The sequence below is a fragment of the Nuphar pumila genome, chromosome 9 (assembly GCF_984573655.1).
Source record: "Nuphar pumila chromosome 9, dmNupPumi1.hap1.1, whole genome shotgun sequence".
NCBI classification, from domain to species: domain Eukaryota; kingdom Viridiplantae; phylum Streptophyta; class Magnoliopsida; order Nymphaeales; family Nymphaeaceae; genus Nuphar; species Nuphar pumila.
Genome location: NC_143257.1, coordinates 122665119 through 122685386, shown reverse-complemented (window position 1 = coordinate 122685386; position 20268 = coordinate 122665119). Strand labels below are relative to the sequence as shown.

At 43.0% G+C, this 20268-nt stretch overlaps 2 protein-coding genes across 2 annotated transcripts; one reads left to right on the top strand and one right to left on the bottom strand.

Annotated features, from left to right (window-relative positions):
• Positions 1-5271: 5271 nt before the first annotated feature.
• Positions 5272-5826, top strand: LOC149829201 (uncharacterized). The gene has a single exon (XM_090017220.1). It carries the CDS (start codon positions 5272-5274, stop codon positions 5824-5826), a length of 555 nt encoding a protein of 184 aa, XP_089873346.1.
• Positions 5827-18073: 12247 nt separating this feature from the next.
• LOC149829200 (auxin-induced protein 22D-like) lies at positions 18074-20268 on the bottom strand. The gene is made up of 4 exons (XM_090017963.1): positions 19687-20268; positions 18896-19110; positions 18668-18758; positions 18074-18510 (listed from the first exon to the last, which is right to left on the bottom strand). Exons 1-4 carry the CDS (start codon positions 19887-19889, stop codon positions 18426-18428), a joined length of 594 nt encoding a protein of 197 aa, XP_089874089.1. The 5' UTR covers positions 19890-20268; the 3' UTR covers positions 18074-18425.

Below are 20268 nucleotides of genomic sequence, written 5' to 3'. Positions count from 1 at the left end.
TAAAAAGGAAGATTCAAATCCTTTGAGATGTATGGTGGAGCTGGGCGGCGGTGGGAAACAGTGACCCACCCCCAACCCCACATCTTGGAGGGTGATTCTCCACCCTCCATCTCACCCTAGCCCCTCTTAAAGCCCTTTGGAAAAATCGAGCACCCCATTAGAGGGGTGATTTTTTTTCAAGTTCATTCTCTCACTCTCTCCCTTACTCTCTCACTCTCTCCCTTACTCTCTCACTTCTCCTTCCTCTTCCTCCCAGCCATGGGGGTGCCTCTCCATCAACGTTGAAGAGCTGCTACACATGCCTCCTTCATCCGAACCTCCAAGGTGAAGGCTTAACCGTTCTTCCTTATATCGTTCTAATACACTATGAAACCAAGGGAGGCATAACATCTATAAATGCATGCTCCATTGGTGGATTAGCTGGATAAGTCTCTTTTGTTTTTCTTTCATGTCTTCATTGCATTCAACGGTTTATGTGTTTTCCATGTTGCTACATACTTTTAATAAAAAAATTTTTTAGTCGCAAGCTTTGCTGGAACCTTCTTTGCATTTTTCTTCTTGCTGGTGTTTTTCTCCTTGTTGGTGGGCGTGACAACCTTGCTGGGGTGCACTGGACCGAGCTGGGCTCGTACAGAATGCACCCAGCCCACTCGGTCCTTCCTTTGTATGCAGGCATGCAGCGGCTGGTGAGCTACATCTGCCCTTCCTCCCTTGGTGCGTCTAGGTGCAGGACTCAACCCAGTCCCAATACGTTTGGGACTGGCACTGCAGCATTGTGTTGGCCTGGGTCACAGCATGACCAGGCCCCATTAGAGGAAAAGGGCCCTCCGTCGTTAATTTTTCTTTTCGTTTGTATTGATTTTCTTCTTCTTCTTTTCTGGTTCTTTGTGGTTGGCGCATCGGGTCACCCGGAGGCGTTGGGCACATGGTTGGGCCATGTTTCGGGGGACTGTGACACCGACCTATGTGGTTGGTCTGAACCCTAGGACTCAGACCAGACCCATGTCAGGCCGTGTGAGTCCGGTCCTAGTGACCAGACCCCAACCCCTCTTGTGCATTTCAACACTAAACGCAAGGCAGTCGCCCAACCCTTCTTTTTGTAGTGTTTTGGGCTGGAGTATTGGTCTGAATCGTGGGTTCATACCAGTGCTACAGCCAGTTGGGCTGGCTGGTTCGTGGGCTAGGCCCCAGCCAGGGCGTGGCACTTGGTGCCAGCCCGGTTCCCTTGTTGGAGCCGGGTGCGAGCCGTGGGTACTGGGCACCCAGGCCATCTATTGGCCGAACTTTTTTTTGGGTTCAGGTCTGAACTAAAAGTTCAGACCTAAGTGCGTTGACAGCACAGTCTGGTCCCATGGACCAGACCCCTGTCCAACTTCTTTGGCACCCAAATCCGCGAGGTTATCCACGGGTGCCACTTTGGCAGCCTATTTCAGTCCCAGCCGAGACACTTCGGCAGGCTGGTCCGAACTGTGAGTCAGACCAAAACCTTTTGGCGGACTCAGCAGTCTTGTCCGGAGGACCAGACCTGCATAATCGGGTAGACCCGCTTTGGCAGCGGGTACGCAACCATATTGCCCGGAACCCTTGCAGCCTTATTACCCCATCTAATCGGTTGTCCCTAGTAATGACTTGTTTTTTTTAGACCAGCATGAAACCTTACTTCTAGCCGGACCTTAGTGGGTCCAAACTCGTGATTGGTCTTGCCCCGCACCCTTTCGCAATTCGGCTAGGGTGGTTGGCATGCGCGCGCATGCCTCGGGATGCACACGATTTAGGTAATTATATATATATATATATATATATATATATATATATGGGTATATATATAAATATGTATATATATATGCATATATATATAGGGGTGTATGCATAATTGAATACACACACACACACACACACACACACACACACACACACACACACACACACACATATATATATATATATATATATATATATATATATATATATATATATATATATATATATATATATATATATATATATATATATATATATATACACACACGCCTACCTCGAGTTAGTTTAGGTTGGCTAGCTGTGCACGAGGGTAAGCACTATTGCTAACCCCACATGTTTGAAACCCAAACCCTGGAAAAGCCAATGTAATCCCCATTAGATAGGTTATTTCCAAAATTCGCTTTTGACACGTATGTGTGTCGCACTTCGTGAGGAAAACACTCACGCCTTGGTTTCCATTTCGATTGACTAGTGATGTAAGCGGATGAGCACTATTGTAAACTCCAAGTACATAGAGTCTACGTTGGTTACAAATCACGAACACTGATCAGTATTTTTGTATCGGGTCCGCAGACGCAACACCCCAAACTGTGGAAATGCTAATATTATTCCCATAAGTTGGGAATATCCCGGATTCCCTCGGTAACACATAAGTGTGTTAAATCAAGTATGATGGTCTTTCTTGTCGCAATTGCAACTTTCCTCATGCAAGAGCGACGACCCACCTTAAAATGCGAATGTAATTCTCATACGTATGGGAATATTGTTAAATTCAATTTCAACACATAAGTACGCCAAATTATGAGTTTTTTATACGAGAATGATCTCATATTACGCAAAGTACCAATCTTAATGATTTAGTTCCAACTCTCTTGGAGTGATGAAATTGATGAAATTTTATATGCATGAAACTGTATACTCACTTGCACATTTTCTTGTCTCTCAGAAATGAAATTGTACAATGCCTCTGTTCCTTATGTTTATGCAATTGATAGAAAAGCATGTGGTATTTAATTACACTTTGCACGTGGTACATCCTAACACTCGTACTGAGTAGTGCGTACCTCGACTGGTACATTGCTTGAGGCATTGGTGAGTACACAAGGTGCACTTCATGAAATAAAAATGACTGAAACATAAGTTTAAACACCATAGGGTATGAATGAATGTGATTTTGTGTTTGGACTCGATTGGAGTCTTTGGGCAAAGGCCCTTCTGTCGTGAGTGAACTCACATGTGGCTATATCCTAATTTAGAAACGAAATAAATGGTGTTAAGATCACTTTCACGAGCAATGTGCTCTTGTTAGCCGTGTGAGGCTAAGCACATGGATGGGCAGACTAAGTCCTCATTTTGCGTACCCCGCGGGGACCACGAGGTATGAAATCCTCATTAAGAGGTATGATTGAATAATGAGCCTAAGAAAGATAAACCTGCTTCACCCCATTCACAAATGGTTCACCTTGGAGAGTGTGGATGGTACAACCCTGAGTGACTTGTCGTTACTACGACACGTGTTTTGATAGGAGTTGTAGCGTCCTTTGGCCTCCAGTCACTCAGAGTCAGGGAGGTCGAGGTAGCCTTTTTAGGACCTCACTACTGCAGTAGTATGGATTGTAATCCATGCCTATGCGAGAGTTTCTCTCAGCTGCGTGCTGCTCTCATGAGGTTTACTCGGTCTATAGCATCCCCGGTTACCACACTAGAATTTGAATAACAGACGCCAGGTGCATGTCTCACAGAATGTGTGGTTCCTTCGCGTACCCGAGGAAGTAACAAGAAGAACTTAAAGACTAACCAATCACAGCTGACATACTGTAGTTGTTCTAGTTACTTTACTTGTTCAGCAGTTACTTCAGTTACTTTACTTGTTTAGTACTTACAGTTACTTCAGTTCTGTTACCTGTATCACTTGACTAGCACTTGTCACGTATGCACTTGCCTGACACAGACACATACACTTATTAGTTCTTGTTTTTGTTCCCTGGTTTTCCTCTTAGAAATGATATATATCATGGTTGTTTCTTCACCACCTCGCAAGAGGACTGACCCCATTTTATGGGAATGTAGGTGACAAACAGGTGCAGTGTTGATGCGATGGCACACGGTGGAGGCTTGGGGACCCACACTTAGCTGCAGATCCAATCCCAGTGGTTTTGGGTTTTGGTTGGGATACATTCCCTATTTTTGAGATTTTGTACTATTACATTTTGTAACTTTTAAACTGTCAGGTTGTATACCCCCTTGATACTTGTGGTTGTATTTTTGTTTTACGTTGTTAGTTACTTTTGTTGCACTTACCTGTGGCCGTCCAGACTTGCGGCCTTGCCACCTTCTTTACACCTTGTTTCCGCTATTTTCAGTGAAACCTTTCAAAAAAAAAATTTATATAGAAAATCTAAGGTTTTTACAAGGCCGGGGTTTGGGGGCGCCACAAGCCTTGGTATCAGAGCAACGTTTAAGTGTGATCCAGAGGTTTATCGTGCATCGTCCATCCTACTGTAAGTATGATTAAACTTTATTTATTTGTTCATTATTTGCTTCTTAGTTAGCATTGTGTGCTTGGTTCTGTGTGTGGGTTAGATGGCGACAAACCCAAGTTACGGAAAGATTTTGGAAGCTCTCTAGAACTTGGTCCGAGGCGAGGAGGCCTTGAGTGGAGCTGTGCAACACTTAGCTCGTAGTGTACATACATTGGTACCTCCTTGTGCCAGGTGTTTAGTAGATCACGCGAGACAAATTTATCCCTATGAATTGTCTGATTGCCCTTATTGTGGTTTTCGGGGGCATATCGAGGAAGAATGTCAGACGAAGCTGCTGGATGAGCTTTGGAAGAGCAATGCGGATGATATTGATGATGTGTCTTCGGTCACTGGACCCATGGTAGTTGAAGTGAATAGCCAGGATGGAGACAGGCGTGGAGCGTCGGACTCTCCCCAATATTCTCCTGAATCGTATCCTTATGTTGTTTCATCGGAGTACGTGTCAGAACCTCCTGTGTCGCCAGTGCTGATGGAAGTCCAGGAGATATCTGATACGCCATTGAGAACTCCTGTTTCTCCTCCTCGTATCAGGCCGCGACGCTGTGGAAGTCAGAAGGTCTACCAAGATTTCTACACTAGCCAGTCTTGAGAATGTTATGTTATATTGTTAGAAGCACTCAGTCAGTGTTTCATTTCTGAGTTTCTGCTTAAGTTGTTAGCAATGTTTTGGTTAACCCAATCTGGATGAAGGGTGTTTCTGTAATGCATGCAATTTTCCTATTAATGCAATGATTTTTCTACATTTGAGTACTTGCCTAGTTGCTTATGTGTAATTTTGCTTATCTAGATGGTGTGGCGTACATGATGTGACGATCTTATGGAGATGCTCAACAACCTCACTGAGGTGGTTGGACGTCAAGCCGAGATGATGAGGAACATGGGTGAGCACATACAACAGGTCGCCCAGAGTTAGGGAACTCCTGCCCACGTTCCTGCAGCCGCAGTTCCGTATAAACAGTTTATGAGCATGAATCCTCCTTCATTTGACAAAAAAGTGACACAAGAAGCAACAGAAGATTGTATACGAGAGATAAAGCGGATCTTTCGTGTCCTACAGGTGGGCAACGATCGTAAGGTTGACTTCGGGATGTACCGTCTCCGAAAGGATGCTAAGAGGTGGTGGGCTACTACCTGGGAGATCAAGTTCGACAACCAGCCGATCGAATGGGAGCAGTTTGTTGAGGCCTTCTATGCTGCATATTTCCCGGCTCATGAGAGGAGCAGAAAGATGCAAGAATTTCTCGATCTACAACAAGGAAGTTCGACACTAGCGGAGTACGTCACTCATTTCCGCAGTCTGGAAAGATACTGCCCTAACTTGTATACGACCGAGAATGAGCGAGCACTGAAGTTTGCTCAAGGTTTGAAGCCTGTTCTACGAACAAAGGTATATACGCGTGAACCTACGACAGTGGACGAGGCTCTGGAGACAACCTCCCTGCTAGAGCATGATTGGACAGAATCCCAGAAGGCACCAGCATCCCGAGGACAACAGCAACAACATCAAGGCCAAAAGAGTTAGCCTAGAAAGCGCCAATTTCAGAGGAATCATGATGGAAAGAAGTTTCACTCCCTTCAAAAAAGAATAGAAGCAACAACAACAACAACCAGCAGCAATACCAAAACCGACGACCCCAGAATCAGCAACAGCAGCGCCAATAACAGCAGCCGCAGAGGCAGATCACGGCGGCGGGTTGTCCGAAGTGCACCGTCGATCATCTAGGATGACCCTGCCCTCGTGATACGGGTGGATGTCTTTACTGTGGCAAGATGAGCCACTATATCAAGGACTGCAGAAAAAAGCAAGCAGATGATCAACGAAGAAACATGCCTGGGACATCTCAGCAGGCGCAACCAAGGCAGCCTCAGCCGTATCAGCATCAACAACAACATCAACCAAAGCAGGGCAACTAGAAGGTCATTGCCAAACGTGCTTACGCGGCAACTGTGGAGCAAGTGACCAAGGGTGAATTGGTCCAAGGTACTATTTTAGTCACAAGACATGCAACTTTTACGTTATTTGATTGTGGTGCTTCACATTCTTTTATATTTGCTAGATTTGCCAGTACTTTACCTTTGACCGTAGAGTCCTTGAATTACCCGTTGGAGGTCCGTACTCCGACAGGTGATCAGTCCTTTTGTGATTCATACATTTCGAGCATCGAGGTGTCAGTGGCAGGGCAGAACCTGTCAGCTGATGTGATCCTGCTAGACATGACTGAGTTCGATGTTATTCTAGGCACAGATTGACTTTTTGAGTATCACGCTCAAGTGTTCTGTCGGGAAGGCAAGGTTGTTCTTTTTCAGCCTGATCGTCTTGTCTTGGAGATCAAGCTTCCTCGACCCTTGCGCGATAGCCGTATGATTTCTGCCTTCAAGGCCCAGAAGTATTTGCGGAATGGGGGTACTGCATTTTTGGTCAGTATTACCCCAGTCAAACCTGAGATGGTTTCGATTGATGACTTGGACGTGGTTCAAGAATTTTCTGATGTGTTTACAAAGGAATTGCCTGGTTTACCTTCGAAGCAAGAAATCAAATTTTGTATCGAGTTGTTGCCTGAAACTACTCCTATTTCCAAGGCACCTTACCATATGGCTCCGGCAGAGCTTGAGGAATTGAAGCGGCAGTTAGAAGAACTGTTAGATCAGAGTTTTATTCGACCCAACGCTTCTCCATGGGGAGCACCAGTGTTGTTCATGAAGAAGGAGGATGGATCTTTGAGGTTGTGCATCGACTACCGGTTGCTCAACCAAGCGACGATCAAGAACAAATATCTGTTACCCAGGATCGAAGATCTTTTCGATCAGTTGCAGAAGGCGAAGATTTTCTCGAAGATTGACCTCAGGTCAGGTTATCATCAACTTCGTATCAGAGAGAAAGACATTGCGAAGACAACTTTCCGAACGAGGTATGGTTTATACGAGTTCATGGTGATGCCTTTTGGCCTCATGAATGCACCAGTTGCATTCATGGATCTAATGAACCAGATTTTCCGTCCATTCGTGGATACGTTCATGATCGTGTTCATTGACGACATCTTGATCTACTCAAAGAGTCCTGAGCAGCATCGAGAACACTTGCGTATTGTTTTGAGTACTCTCCGTGAGCATCAGTTGTTTGCCAAGTTCTCCAAGTGCGAATTTTGGCTTGAGCGAGTTATGTTTCTTGGTCACGTGATATCCAAGGACGGAGTGTCAGTCGATCCAGCAAAGGTTGAAGCAGTTTTAGGCTGGAAGCAACCTCAGAACGTGTCAGAGATTCACAGTTTTCTTGGGTTGGCAGGTTATTATCGATGATTTATCAAAGACTTTTCGAGGATTGCCTTACCATTGACGAAACTTTTGCGCAAAGGTATCAAGTTCGAGTGGGATAGCGCTTGTGAAGACAGTTTCCACATCTTGAAGTCAAAGTTGATGACCTCGCCGGTGTTAGCTTTACCATCTGACAGAGGTGGTTTTGTGATGTACACAGACGCCTCTGGTACCAGATTGGGTTGCGTGCTAATGCAGCACGATAGGGTAATTGCTTATGCTTCTAGACAATTGAAGACCCATGAGAGAAATTACCCAACACACGATTTGGTGCTAGCAGCAGTTGTGTTTGCTCTGAAATCGTGGCGACATTATTTATATGGAGAATCGTTTGAGGTCTTCTCAGACCACAAGAGTCTCAAATATCTGTTCTCTCAAAAGGAGTTGAACATGAGACAACGACGTTGGCTCGAATTCATCAAGGATTACGACTTTACGTTGTCTTACCACCCTGGTAAGGCGAACATAGTGGCGGATGCGCTTAGTCGCAAATCGAGTGGCGTTCTGGCTAGTCTCGTGTGGAGCCAGAAGCTGATTGAAGATTTCGTAGTTTAGAAACCTTTTTTAGTTGGAGGCGGATCGATCAGATTGTCTGGTCTGACCATTCGATCAAAGTTTTTGCCTAGAATCGTGAAAGCTCAGAAGCTTGACGACCAGTATGGTAAGTTTCTAGCCTTGGCAAGACAAGCAGATACCTTCTTTAGTGTGTCAGATGATGGCAACATTCGTATGAGAAATCGACTTTGGGTTCCGAGCGACTCTGAGCTGAAGAAAGAGATTCTTGATGAAGCACATATGTCGAGATATACGATTCATTCAGGCGGAACAAAGATGTTTAAGGATTTGCAATGCAAATATTGGTGGAATGATATGAAGCGCGAGATAGCAGCGTACGTTGCAAGATGCTTGACTTGTCAGCAGGTCAAGGTGGAACACCAGCAAGCATGATGCGATTTGGGTAGTCGTGGACAAACTCACCAAGTCTACCCATTTCTTGCCTATCAGGATCAGTCAATCCCTCGAGAGTCTAGTTGACCTGTATGTCAGAGAGATTGTGCAACTGCATGGTGTGTCGAGATCAATCATTTTTTATCGTGATCCCTAGTTTACATCGCGACTGTGGGGTCAGTTGCAGTCTGCTTTGGGTACAAAGTTGAAGTTCAGTACAACTTTTCATCCTCAAACGGATGAACAATCCGAACGGACTATTCAGACGTTAGAAGACATGTTGCGAGCCTGTATGCTCGACTGGAAAGGTGAATGGGATTCACACATGTGTTTGGTTGAATTCGCCTACAATAACAGTTACCATGCTAGTATCGGGATGGCCCCGTACGAAGCATTGTATGGGAGACCTTGCCGATCACCGTCTTATTGGGACGATATCAACGACAAATCGAGAGAATCACCGATTGTTCTTCAGCACTACACTCAGTAGGTGCAGAAGATTCGATAACGCTTGAATGCAACATAAGATAAACATAAAAGTTATGCCGATAAGAGACGATGCGAGTTGTCTTTTGATGTTAGTGACATGGTTTTTGTCAGAGTTTCACCGACCAAGAGTGTGTTTCATTTCGGTAAGAAAGGAAAGTTGAGTCCGAGATACGTTGAACCGTTCGAGATTTTGGCAAGGATCAGTGAAGTGGCATATCGTGTCGAGTTGCCTCCACAATATGCCCACATTCATAATGTTTTTCATGTGTCGATGCTAAGGAAGTACATTCCTGACCCATCGCATGTCATTCACTACGAAGATGTGGAAGTGCAGAAAGATTTGACTTTGACAGAACTGACCCATCGCACGTCATTCGCTACGAAGATGTGGAAGTGCAGGAAGATCGACGAGATCAGGTTTTGCGTACCAAGACTATTCCATTAGTTAAGGTACGTTGGGAGCACCATGGCATCGAAGAATATACATGGGAACCAGAAGCTAACATGAGAGAGAGATATCCAGAACTTTTTGTAACATCATATGGGTGATTTCGCAGACGAAATCCTTTTTAAAGAGGGGAGGATGTAAGGTCCATGATTTATTTTGTGGTAATATTACGCAAATTTTGTTGAGACCGATAAAATTTTGTTGAATTGACAATTTTTGTATTTTAGCCTACATAGAGATACGTGTCAAATCGCGTAATTTTACATAAAAAGACAATTGAGGGAAATCTATAGTGAATTAACCTCCGAATTTTTTAGGGCAAGTTTATAATAAGCCTATTGTGATTTACCAAAATTTGAGGTCCTAACGACGAAAAAACCCTGTCAGTGCATGTGATTTACGTTAGATCACTTAGAAAATTAGCGAGGGCCTAAACGAGACCTATTTCGTTCATAATAGAGATTTCTTTGCTTGGGTAGCTTTGAAATGACATTTACATTGATAACATAAAATAAAATAATTATACATCATGGAAAAACATTTAAAATTCAATTCAAAATAAAAATGATAAAATAGACATTCATTTCTTTCATTGGCAAGGTCGACCAAGGCCATGACCGTCCATTCAGGATGGCCTTGGGATGACCATGGCCATGAGACCAGCTGGTCACGTTGACCAGCGGGGTGAGTGGCAGTCTCGTAAGAGACTAAAAGTCATCCAAAAGGGAGGGCCACGATTGGCCCTACCCAAATCAATAAAAAGAAAAGAAAAGAAAAGAAAAGAGTAATGATGAAATGTGTAATAATGAGTTAGTAAAGGAGCTAAAAAGAAGACGTTTTGGCATAGAGGGGAGAGGTCGACCTTCCTCCTTGGAGAGTGCCTGTACATGGGAGCCCATGTTTTGGGATTCAAGAAATCCCAAGGGCTTTTCCCAAGAGGGAAGAGCCATAATGAGATTGTGGCAAATCTCATTGGATGCATGGGGCGGCAACCCCATGGCATTTTCGTTATTTCAAAAAGGAAGATTCAAATCCTTTGAGATGTATGGTGGAGCTGGGCGGCGGTGGAAAACCGTGACCCACCCCCAGCCCCATATCTTGGAGGGTGATTCTCCACCCTCCATCTCAGCCCAGCCCCTCTTAAAGCCCTTTGGAAAAATCGAGCACCCCATTAGAGGGGCAATTTTTTTTCAAGTTCATTCTCTCACTCTCTCCCTTACTCTCTCACTTCTCCTTCCTCTTCCTCCCAGCCGTGGGGGTGCCTCTCCATCAACGTTGAAGAGCTGCTACACTTGCCTCCTTCATGTGAACCTCCAAGGTGAAGGCTTAACCGTTCTTCCTTATATCGTTTTAATACACCATGAAACCAAGGGAGGCATAGCATCTATGAATGCATGCTCCATTGGTGGATTAGCTGGATAAGTCTCTTTTGTTTTTCTTCCATGTCTTCATTGCATTCAACGATTTATGTGTTTTCCATGCTGCTGCATACTTTTAATAAATTTTTTTTAGTCGCAAGCTTTGCTGGAACCTTCTTTGCATTTTTCTTCTTGCTGGTGTTTTTCCTGTTGCTGGGCGTGACAACCTTGCTAGGGTGCACTGGACCAAGCTGGGCTCGTCCAGAATGCACCCAACCCACTCGGTCCTTCCTTTGTATGCAGGCATGCAGCGACTGGTGAGCTACAACCGCCCTTCCTCCCTTGGTGCATTTGGGTGCAGGACTGAACCCAGTCCCAATACGTTTGGGACTGGCACTGCAGTATTGTGTTGGCCTGGGTCACGGCATGACCAGGCCCCATTAGAGGAAAAGGGCCCTCCGACGTTAATTTTTCTTTTCGTTTGTATTGCTTTTTTTTTTTTCTGGTTCTTTGTGGTTAGCGCATCGGGTCACCCGGAGGCGTTAAGCACATGGCTGGGCCATGTTTCGGGGGACTGTGACACCAACCTATGTGGCTGTTCTGAACCCAGGGTTCAGACCAGACCCATGTCAGGCCGTGTGGGTCTAGTCCTAGTGACCAGACCCCAGCCCCTCTTGTGCATTTCAACACTAAACGCAAGGCAGACGCCCAACCCTTTTTTTTGTAGTGTTTTGGGCTGGAGTACTGGTTTGAACCGTGGGTTCAGACTAGTGCTACAGCCAGTTGGGCTGGCTGGTTCGTGGGCTAGGCCCCAGCCAGGGCGTGGCACTTGGTGCCAGCCCTGTTCCCTTGTTGGAGCCGGTTGCGAGCCGTGGGTGTTGGGCACCCAGGCCATCTATTGGCCGAACTTTTTTTTGGTTCAGGTCTGAACTAAAAGTTCAGACCTAAGTGCGTTGACAGCACGGTCTGGTCCCATGGACCAGACCCCTATCCAACTTCTTTGGCACCCAGATCCGCGAGGTTATCCGCGGGTGCCACTTTGGCAGCCTATTTCAGTCCCAACCGAGACACTTCGACAGGCTGGTCCGAACTGTGAGTCACACCAAAACCTTTTGGCGGACTCAGCAGTCTGGTCCGGAGGACCAGACCTGCATAATCAGGTAGACCCGCTTCGGCAGCGGGTACGCAACCATATTGCCCGGAACCCTTGCAGCCTTATTACTCAATCTAGTCGGCTGTCCCTAGTAATGACTTGTTTTTTTTTTAGACCAGCACAAAACCTTACTTCTAGCCGAACCTTAGTGGGTCCAAACTCGTGATTGGTCTTGCCCCGCACCCTTTCGCAATTCGGTTAGGGTGGTTGGCATGCGCGCACATGCCTCGGGATGCACACGATTTAGGTAATCTTATATATATGGATATATATATAAATATGTATATATATACATATATATATATATATATATATACATATAGGGGTGTATACATAATTGAATATACACATATATATGTATATATATGTGTGTGTATATATATATTTTGATAAAAGTGAGCCTTGTAACATATATATATATATATATATATACACACTCGCCTACCTCGAGTTAGTTTAGGTTGTCTAGCTGTGCACGAGGGTAAGCATTGTTGCTAATCCCACATGTTTGAAACCCAAACCCTGGAAAAGCCAATGTAATCCCCATTAGATAGGTTATTTCCATAATTCGCTTTTGACACGTATGTGTGTCACACTTGGTGAGGAAAACACTTACGCCTTGGTTTCCGTTTCGATTGACGAGTGATGTAAGCGGATGAGCACTATTGCAAACTCCACGTACATAGAGTCTACGTTGGTTACAAGTCATGAACACTGATCAGTATTTTTGTATCGGGTCCGCAGGCGCGACACTCCAAACCGTGGAAATGCTAATGTTATTCCCATAAGTTGGGAATATCTCGGATTCTCTCGGTAACACATAAGTGTGTTAAATCAAGTATGATGGTCTTTCTTGTCGCAATTGCAACTTTCCTCCTGCAAGAGCGACTACCCACCTTAGAATGCGAATGTAATTCCATACGTATGGGAATATTGTTAAATTCAATTTCAACACATAAGTACGCCAAATTATGAGTTTTCTATACGAGAATGATCTCATATTATGCAAAGTACCAATCTTAATGATTTAGTTCAAATTCTCTTGGAGTGATGAAATTGATGAAATTTCATATGCATGAAACTGTATACTCACTTGCACATTTTCTTGTCTCTCAGAAATGAAATTGTACAATGCCTCTGTTCCTTGTGTTTGTGCAATTGATAGAAAAGCATGTGGTATTTAATTACACTTTGCACGTGGTACATCCTAACACTCGTACTGAGTAGTGCGTACCTCAACTGGTACATTGCTTGAGGCATTGGTGAGTGCATAAGGTTCACTTCATGAAATAAAAATGACTGAAACATAAGTTTAAGCACCATAGGGTATGAATGAATGTGATTTTGTGTTTGGACTCGATTGGAGTCTTTGGGCAAAGGCCCTTCTGTTGTGAGTGAACTCACATATGGCTATACCCTAATTTAGAAAAGAAATAAATGGTGTTAAGATCGCTTTCACGAGCGATGTGCTCTTATTAGCCGCGTGAGGCTGAGCATCTGGATGGGTAGGCTAAGTCCTCGTTTTGCGTACCCTATGGGGACCATGAGGCATGAAATCCTCGTTAAGAGGTATGATTGAATTATGAGCCTAAGAAAGATAAACCTGCTTCGCCCCATTCACAAATGGTTCACCTTGAAGAGGGTGGATGGTACAACCTTGAGTGACTTGTCGTTACTACGACACGTGTTTTGACAGGAGTTGTAGCGGCCTTTGGCCTCTAGTCACTCAAAGTCAGGGAGGTCGAGGTAGCCTTTTTAGGACCTCACTACTGCACTAGTATGGATTGCAATCCTTGCCTATGCGAGAGTTTCTCTAAGATGCGTGCTGCTCGCATGAGGTTTACTCGGTATGTTGCATCCCCGGTTACCACACTAGAATTTGAATAACAGACGTCAGGTGCGTGTCTCACAGAATGCGAGGTTCCTTCGTGTGCCCGAGGGAGTAACAAGAAGAACTTAAAGACTAACCAATCACAACTGACATACTGTAGTTGTTCTAGTTACTTTACTTGTTCAGCAGTTACTTCAGTTACTTTACTTATTCAGTACTTGTTAGAGTTCTGTTACTGCTCTTAGTTACTTGTCTTACAATTACTTCAGTTCTGTTACCTGTATCACTTGACTAGCACTTGTCACGTATGCACTTGCCTGACACAGACACATACACTTGTTAGTTCTTGTTTCTGTTCCCTGGTTTTCCTCTTAGAAATGATATATATCGTGGTTGTTTCTTCACCACCTCGCAAAAGGACTGACCCCATTTTATGAGAATGTAGGTGACGAACAAGTGCAGTGTTGATGCGACGGCACATGGTGGAGGCTTGGGGACCCACACTTAGCTGCAGACCCTGTCCCAGTGGTTTTGGATTTTGGTTGGGATACATTCACTATTTTTGAGATTTTGTACTATTACATTTTGTAACTTTTAAACTGTCAGGTTGTATACCCCCTTGATACTTGTGGTTGTATCTTTATTTTACGTTGTTAGTTTTGTTGCACTTACCTGTGGCCGTCCAGACTTGTGGCCTTGCCACCTTTTTTACACCTTGTTTCCGCTATTTTCAGTGAAACCTTTAATTTTTTTTTTCATAGAAAATCTATGGTTGTATCCATTGATCTTTTTAATGCATTTTATCCTCTAAGAAAAATCTTGGACTGACCCATACCCAACCAGTTTCAGCCTGTATCAATCTGGTTTATAAGTGTGAGGTTACTTTTAACGAGATCGAAAAAATATTTGAATTTGATAACGATGTGGATCCATTTAGATTCTTTGACATGTAATTTTGATTCTACATAGGTATAAAGCTAAGGAATTGGATCCAATGAAAGGATGTTCCAAACCAAGCTTGAGTGCAGATATGGTTATGCTATAATGGATTGGGTTTCTCTGATGTAAATGGGTTCAACTTGTTTGTTAAGCACATGTTATGGTTTGTTTCAATTTGGATTGGATTGAGAAACCACGTGTAATTTAGTTGGCTACGTATAGGGATGTCAATGGATCTGATTTTATGTGATATCCAACCGAATCTGGCTCTATTTAGTTGGATTTGGTAAGCCAAAGTTATACCCGCCCATAAATTGATGCGTATATAGCTTTGATATTTTGCACCAAATCTGATTCATATCTGGATTTGATGGATATCTGAATATCCGTTTTTTCATGTAAAACAGTGTATTTGGCATGAGCTTTTCACCATCTAAATATGAATCCAAATTCAAATCCGATTAGCTAACATCTGGTTAGTTGGATATAGTATTGACCACATCTGGCCCGACTCTGAACGGTTTACAGCCCTAACTACGCATTTGGATATTGTAGGAGCACGTAAAATCTGAATAATTAGACCCTTTTTCATTGCATATTCAACACATTGACATAGGGCTGTTATCGGTGGGGTTTGAACCGGGTTCCGACCCAATTTGAATCTTAATACCAGGGTATGGGCATAAAAAAATTTGTTGAGTAAAATATCATTTGGGTCGATCGAAACCTTACTAGAATAATATGCGAGATGGGTTTGAGATATAATTTTGTTGGATAGATCCAGCTTAACCAAGTATATATTTTTGCATGTATTGTTAAAATTTTAGATACTCTTTAAATTTAAGGATCAGCTTTGTGGTTTCATTTTCTAGACTGATATAACCCCAAACTTCATTGCCCTCTCTTCTTTTATTTATTTATTTATTGGATTCTTTTTGTATAGTTGGGGAGAAAACCAATGTCTTTTTTTTGTAAAAATTAGTTTCAAAATAATATTTAAAATCTGTGGATTGTTTTCAAATTTGATTTTTATGTTGTTTATAAATATCTAAAAGTTTTTTAGCTTGCCAATCTAGAAACAGTTAACACGGACAAAGAAATGAATGTTGGGTTTTGAACCTAGGAATAGGTAAACATAAATGTTTGGCAAGCCTTAAAAGAGCCTTCAAACCTAACCTATATAAACCCTCAAGAATTCATCTCACTCTTCAACATGGAGCTGAAAATTTACCAGGTATGGCCCAGGTCTGGTTCATATACTATACCAGGGCAAGACCCGAGTTCCGATTAAGACCTGAAAATTTTGATGTAAAAATGATAAAAAATATTATTTTACCAGCAGGTATGGCCCAGGTCTGGTTCATATAGTTCTTATTGGGTCCGAGTATGATTTCTCTGATGGTGGGCCTGATTAGACCTGGGTCTAGACCCGATACCATACCCAAAAATCGAGGCCAGGTCTGGTTCCACCTGGGTCCGAACCAAACCCGACCTGTTGAGACCCCATTGATGCATGGGGAGTATTTCCCTTGGACTATCCCAAAAAAATTGCAGAGTTACCCGATTTTCCCGAAACTTTTGCAGCAAAACATTATGAGCTTCCCATGAGATTTCTCCTTAATTGGTAATCCTTTCCAAAACCTTTGCATTTTTTCACTTTTTTCTGTTTATTGTTTTTTCGTCTTTAAATACTTACAGTTCTATGAAATCAATCCTTTTGGACTGAAAAAAGTTACAAATTCTTCTCAGGGTAGGACATTTATATAGCTAAATGCACAACCTCAAGCAACAAAGCTAGGTCCAAGTGAGTATATGATAGAGTTGGAAATAGTGAAAAAGGTTCAACTAATCATGGTATTTGAACTTCATCATTATCAATAGAAGAAACTCCCCATTAGGGTTTCCTAAACAAAAGGGACTCCCAAGTAGGGGTGGCAATTTCTGACACTACCTGCCAACCCGCCTCTTAGGCGGGTTCGGGTTGGGCTTAAGCCAACCCGTTTAATAAACGGGTCGACCCGCGTAACCCGTTTATTAAACAGGTCGGGTTCGGGTTGGGGGTATGCCAACCCGCCAACCCGTTTAATAAACGGGTTAGGCGGGTGGGTCAACCCGCCAACCCGCCAACCCAACCCACCAAACCGACCCGCCAACCTGCCAACCCGATCCGTCAACCCGCCAACCCGACCCGCCAACCTGACCCGCGAACCTGAAAACCCGTTTACCCGACCCAACCCATTTATTAAATGGGTTGGCGGGTCGTGTCGGGTTACCCGTTTATTAAACGGGTCGGGTTCGTGTTTGCCACAGCCGACCCGTTTAATAAACGGGTCGGGTTCGGGTTGAGGTATGCTGACCCGTCAACCCGACCCGCCAACCCGATTGCCACCCCTACTCCCAAGTGCGTCCCATGTAGCGAGACAAAGCCACACACCCAACATTCAGTTTCGCTCATCCCTTATGTCATCCCCCATCTTCACACCCCTCTTAAATCTTATGATAAAAGTTGTTTTGATCAAATCTGACCTTAATGGACTCCGTTTGGTTGATTTAACAAGAATTATCCCTCATATTTTTGAACAAAAAAATATGATCATTTAAGTCGCAAAATTTTGCTTTTAGACAATCATTAATTTCTTGTTTGTTAAATAATCCTGCACACAAGATCGATTTCAACAACTTAAATGTCGGTCTTTACTATAAATGAGTGATGTAAATCACATCTGTGGAGTCCCAAATGATCAAATCAACTTGCATCATGATTACACAAAATGTATAAATTCAGGTATTGAATAATTCATGAAAAGAAGGTAATCATCAATCCCGTGGATTAACTAATAATGAGTTTTAACCTAAGTCAAATAATTTGTCCCAAACCGATGTCAGAATTGGTTTTTGAACCAAATTGGTTTTCAAAACGATTCAGGGAGAATCGAATCAAATAGTTTCGAATTGGCCTTTTTAATAGTTTGATTTTAAAAAATTTTAAAATAAAAAAATTAGGGAAATTATCTAAACAAATGGAAATACAGAAATAAAGTAAATGATGACTTACAGGGTCCAACCAAATTAAAATATATGCATTGATTGCCTAAACAATATAATGACCAATAAATATGATAATTATCATGAAAAGAAAAAGAAAACCAATTCAGGCAATTCCCAAGAAAATCAGCGAAAGACCTACCCGATTCGAATCAGATGAGACCAATTCTGTTCGATTCTGACAGCATGGTTACAAACACAGCATGAATATTCAAGATTTACTTCAGGGATAAAAAAACTTTGAGATACTTGTAACAAAAACATCACTCACAAAAATAAGTTTTCTCTATACAGTTGCATTACAGGAGATTATCTCTACATGTGGTGACACATCACATTATTCAAAGCAAAAAAACATTAGGATATATGAGCAAGGGTCCCCAACGCCCCTTGTTCATAATTCCTAATGTCAAGACTTCAAAAAGGTAAAAATACAAAAGTTGGATATCCAAGTCCCCCATCTGCACTCTTGATGCTCAATGACTCCCGTGTCTATGCATGACGCAACACCATGTTCAAGTCTAGAAAATTCCTCTGCTGATGACATTGCAATCACATAGATTGAATAAGTTTAACACCAATCTCTTGTTCATCTGGGTCACACACGGGAACCACCTGAACTCAACCCCCTGGCTTCTGATCCTTTCATGATTCTCAACCTTTTGCATGAAGAGATGAACATCCTGAACCAAAGAAAGAGAATATCAGATCCTGCCCCTTTATAAGTAGGCCTATAAACATGAGAGAGAGAGAGAGAGAGAGAGAGAGAGAGAGAGAGAGAGAGAGAGAGAGAGAGAGAGAGAGAGAGAGAGAGAGAGAGAGAGAGAGAGAGAGACTTACTCCCAGGGGACATCTCCAACCAACATCCAGTCTCCATCTTTATCTTCATAAGTTGGCACATATTCTGACCCATCTCTAGAGGCAAATTCACCTGATGAGAACAGAGCATGGAACACAAGTTTAGCAAACAATTGCAAATTTAGATTGGGCATGCAATTCAATGTCCCTTGATAATCATCAAAGATCTATCTAAACAAGGTGTTGTTTCAAGGTAGTTATTCAACATACCCATGGTGAAGCAGCTAAACATCTTCTCCAAGGCCTTGAGTAGATCTTGGTAGTCACTGTATGTCTTAAGATCAATCTTCCTCAGGTAGGGGGCCCCATCCATGCTTACTTTTACATAGATCCCTGATGTCTCTGCCTCCTTCTTGGAGATGCTTGACATGTGTAGATTGTTCTTCCTGTATGATCTGATTGGTGGCCATCCTACTACTTGTGCCCTGTCAAACCATAATTTCCATGCATCCAATGAGTTTCAGATCCATGGTTTAAAACTCTAGGACTTGAATCGGGACTCAGTAAACCAAACAATCCTAGGCTCGTCGCTATAGTCATCTGACTTCCAAGCTGATCAACTCTTAAGATCTGAGTCCATAATAAGTTTTTCTTTTTATCTGAGTCCATAATAAGTTTTTCTTTTAAAAAGAAAAACTTATTATGGACTCAGAGCATCCTATGAGAAAAAAGTAAAGTAAAGCAAACATGACCAAGTTTAGGATATTTCTTGTTCATGAACTTGGTCATATTTCCTGTGACTTATTTTAAACAAATGCGAAAGTTTATATGATGGCAAATCAGATCTGAGATTTCTATATTTTGTTCATAAAAAGCACACCAAATTGTTTGGAATAGGCACGAGTCATGAATTCCCAGGCTGACACCAAGGTCCAGATCTGAGATCCAGTCCGGTCTACCTTTCACATACATGCACCAGTCTTCCATGCCCTAACATATAGTCGGAAAGTTTTTCCGGCACAGGTTTCCGGGACATATGTAAAGAAGATCAAGTGACTTACTTGGCAGCTGGAGCAGTTTCCGGGTCAGCTGTTGTGGTAGCATCTCCGGCACCATCAGTGGTTGTGCCAGTGGTAGCATCAGAAAAGGATCTCTTGTTACTCTTTGGTGCCGTCTTCTCCGCGACATCACTTCCCGGCAATCCCAATCTGAGCTCCGTAGCCTCGAGGTTGAGATCGCAATTGTACTTGGCTGTTTTCTCCATTTCGCGGTCTTTTTCTGCGTTTTCTTCTACTGTTTTCCGGCCAACACACCTTGCAGGCTTCCCAATCTCACCCTCAACTCCCCTCCAAAACTTCAAGTTTCAAACGTAAAAACTCCAGCCACCAACTATTTATCTTCCAATGAAAGAAGCCTTCTTATAGTTGATGATGACAAAAATCAACAGTAAAACTCCAGATTAATTCTGGCCGAGTTTCGCCGATATTCGACGTAAAAGCTCGATCTCTAGCGCATAAAATCACGAAAAGATCACAAAACAGGCGCACCACCTAACAAGCTCCGGCAAGGTTCCACTATTTCCGGCGAGGTTTGCCTTGTGATGCAAGAAAACTCCAAATGAAACTCCTTTCTTGGTTTGAGTA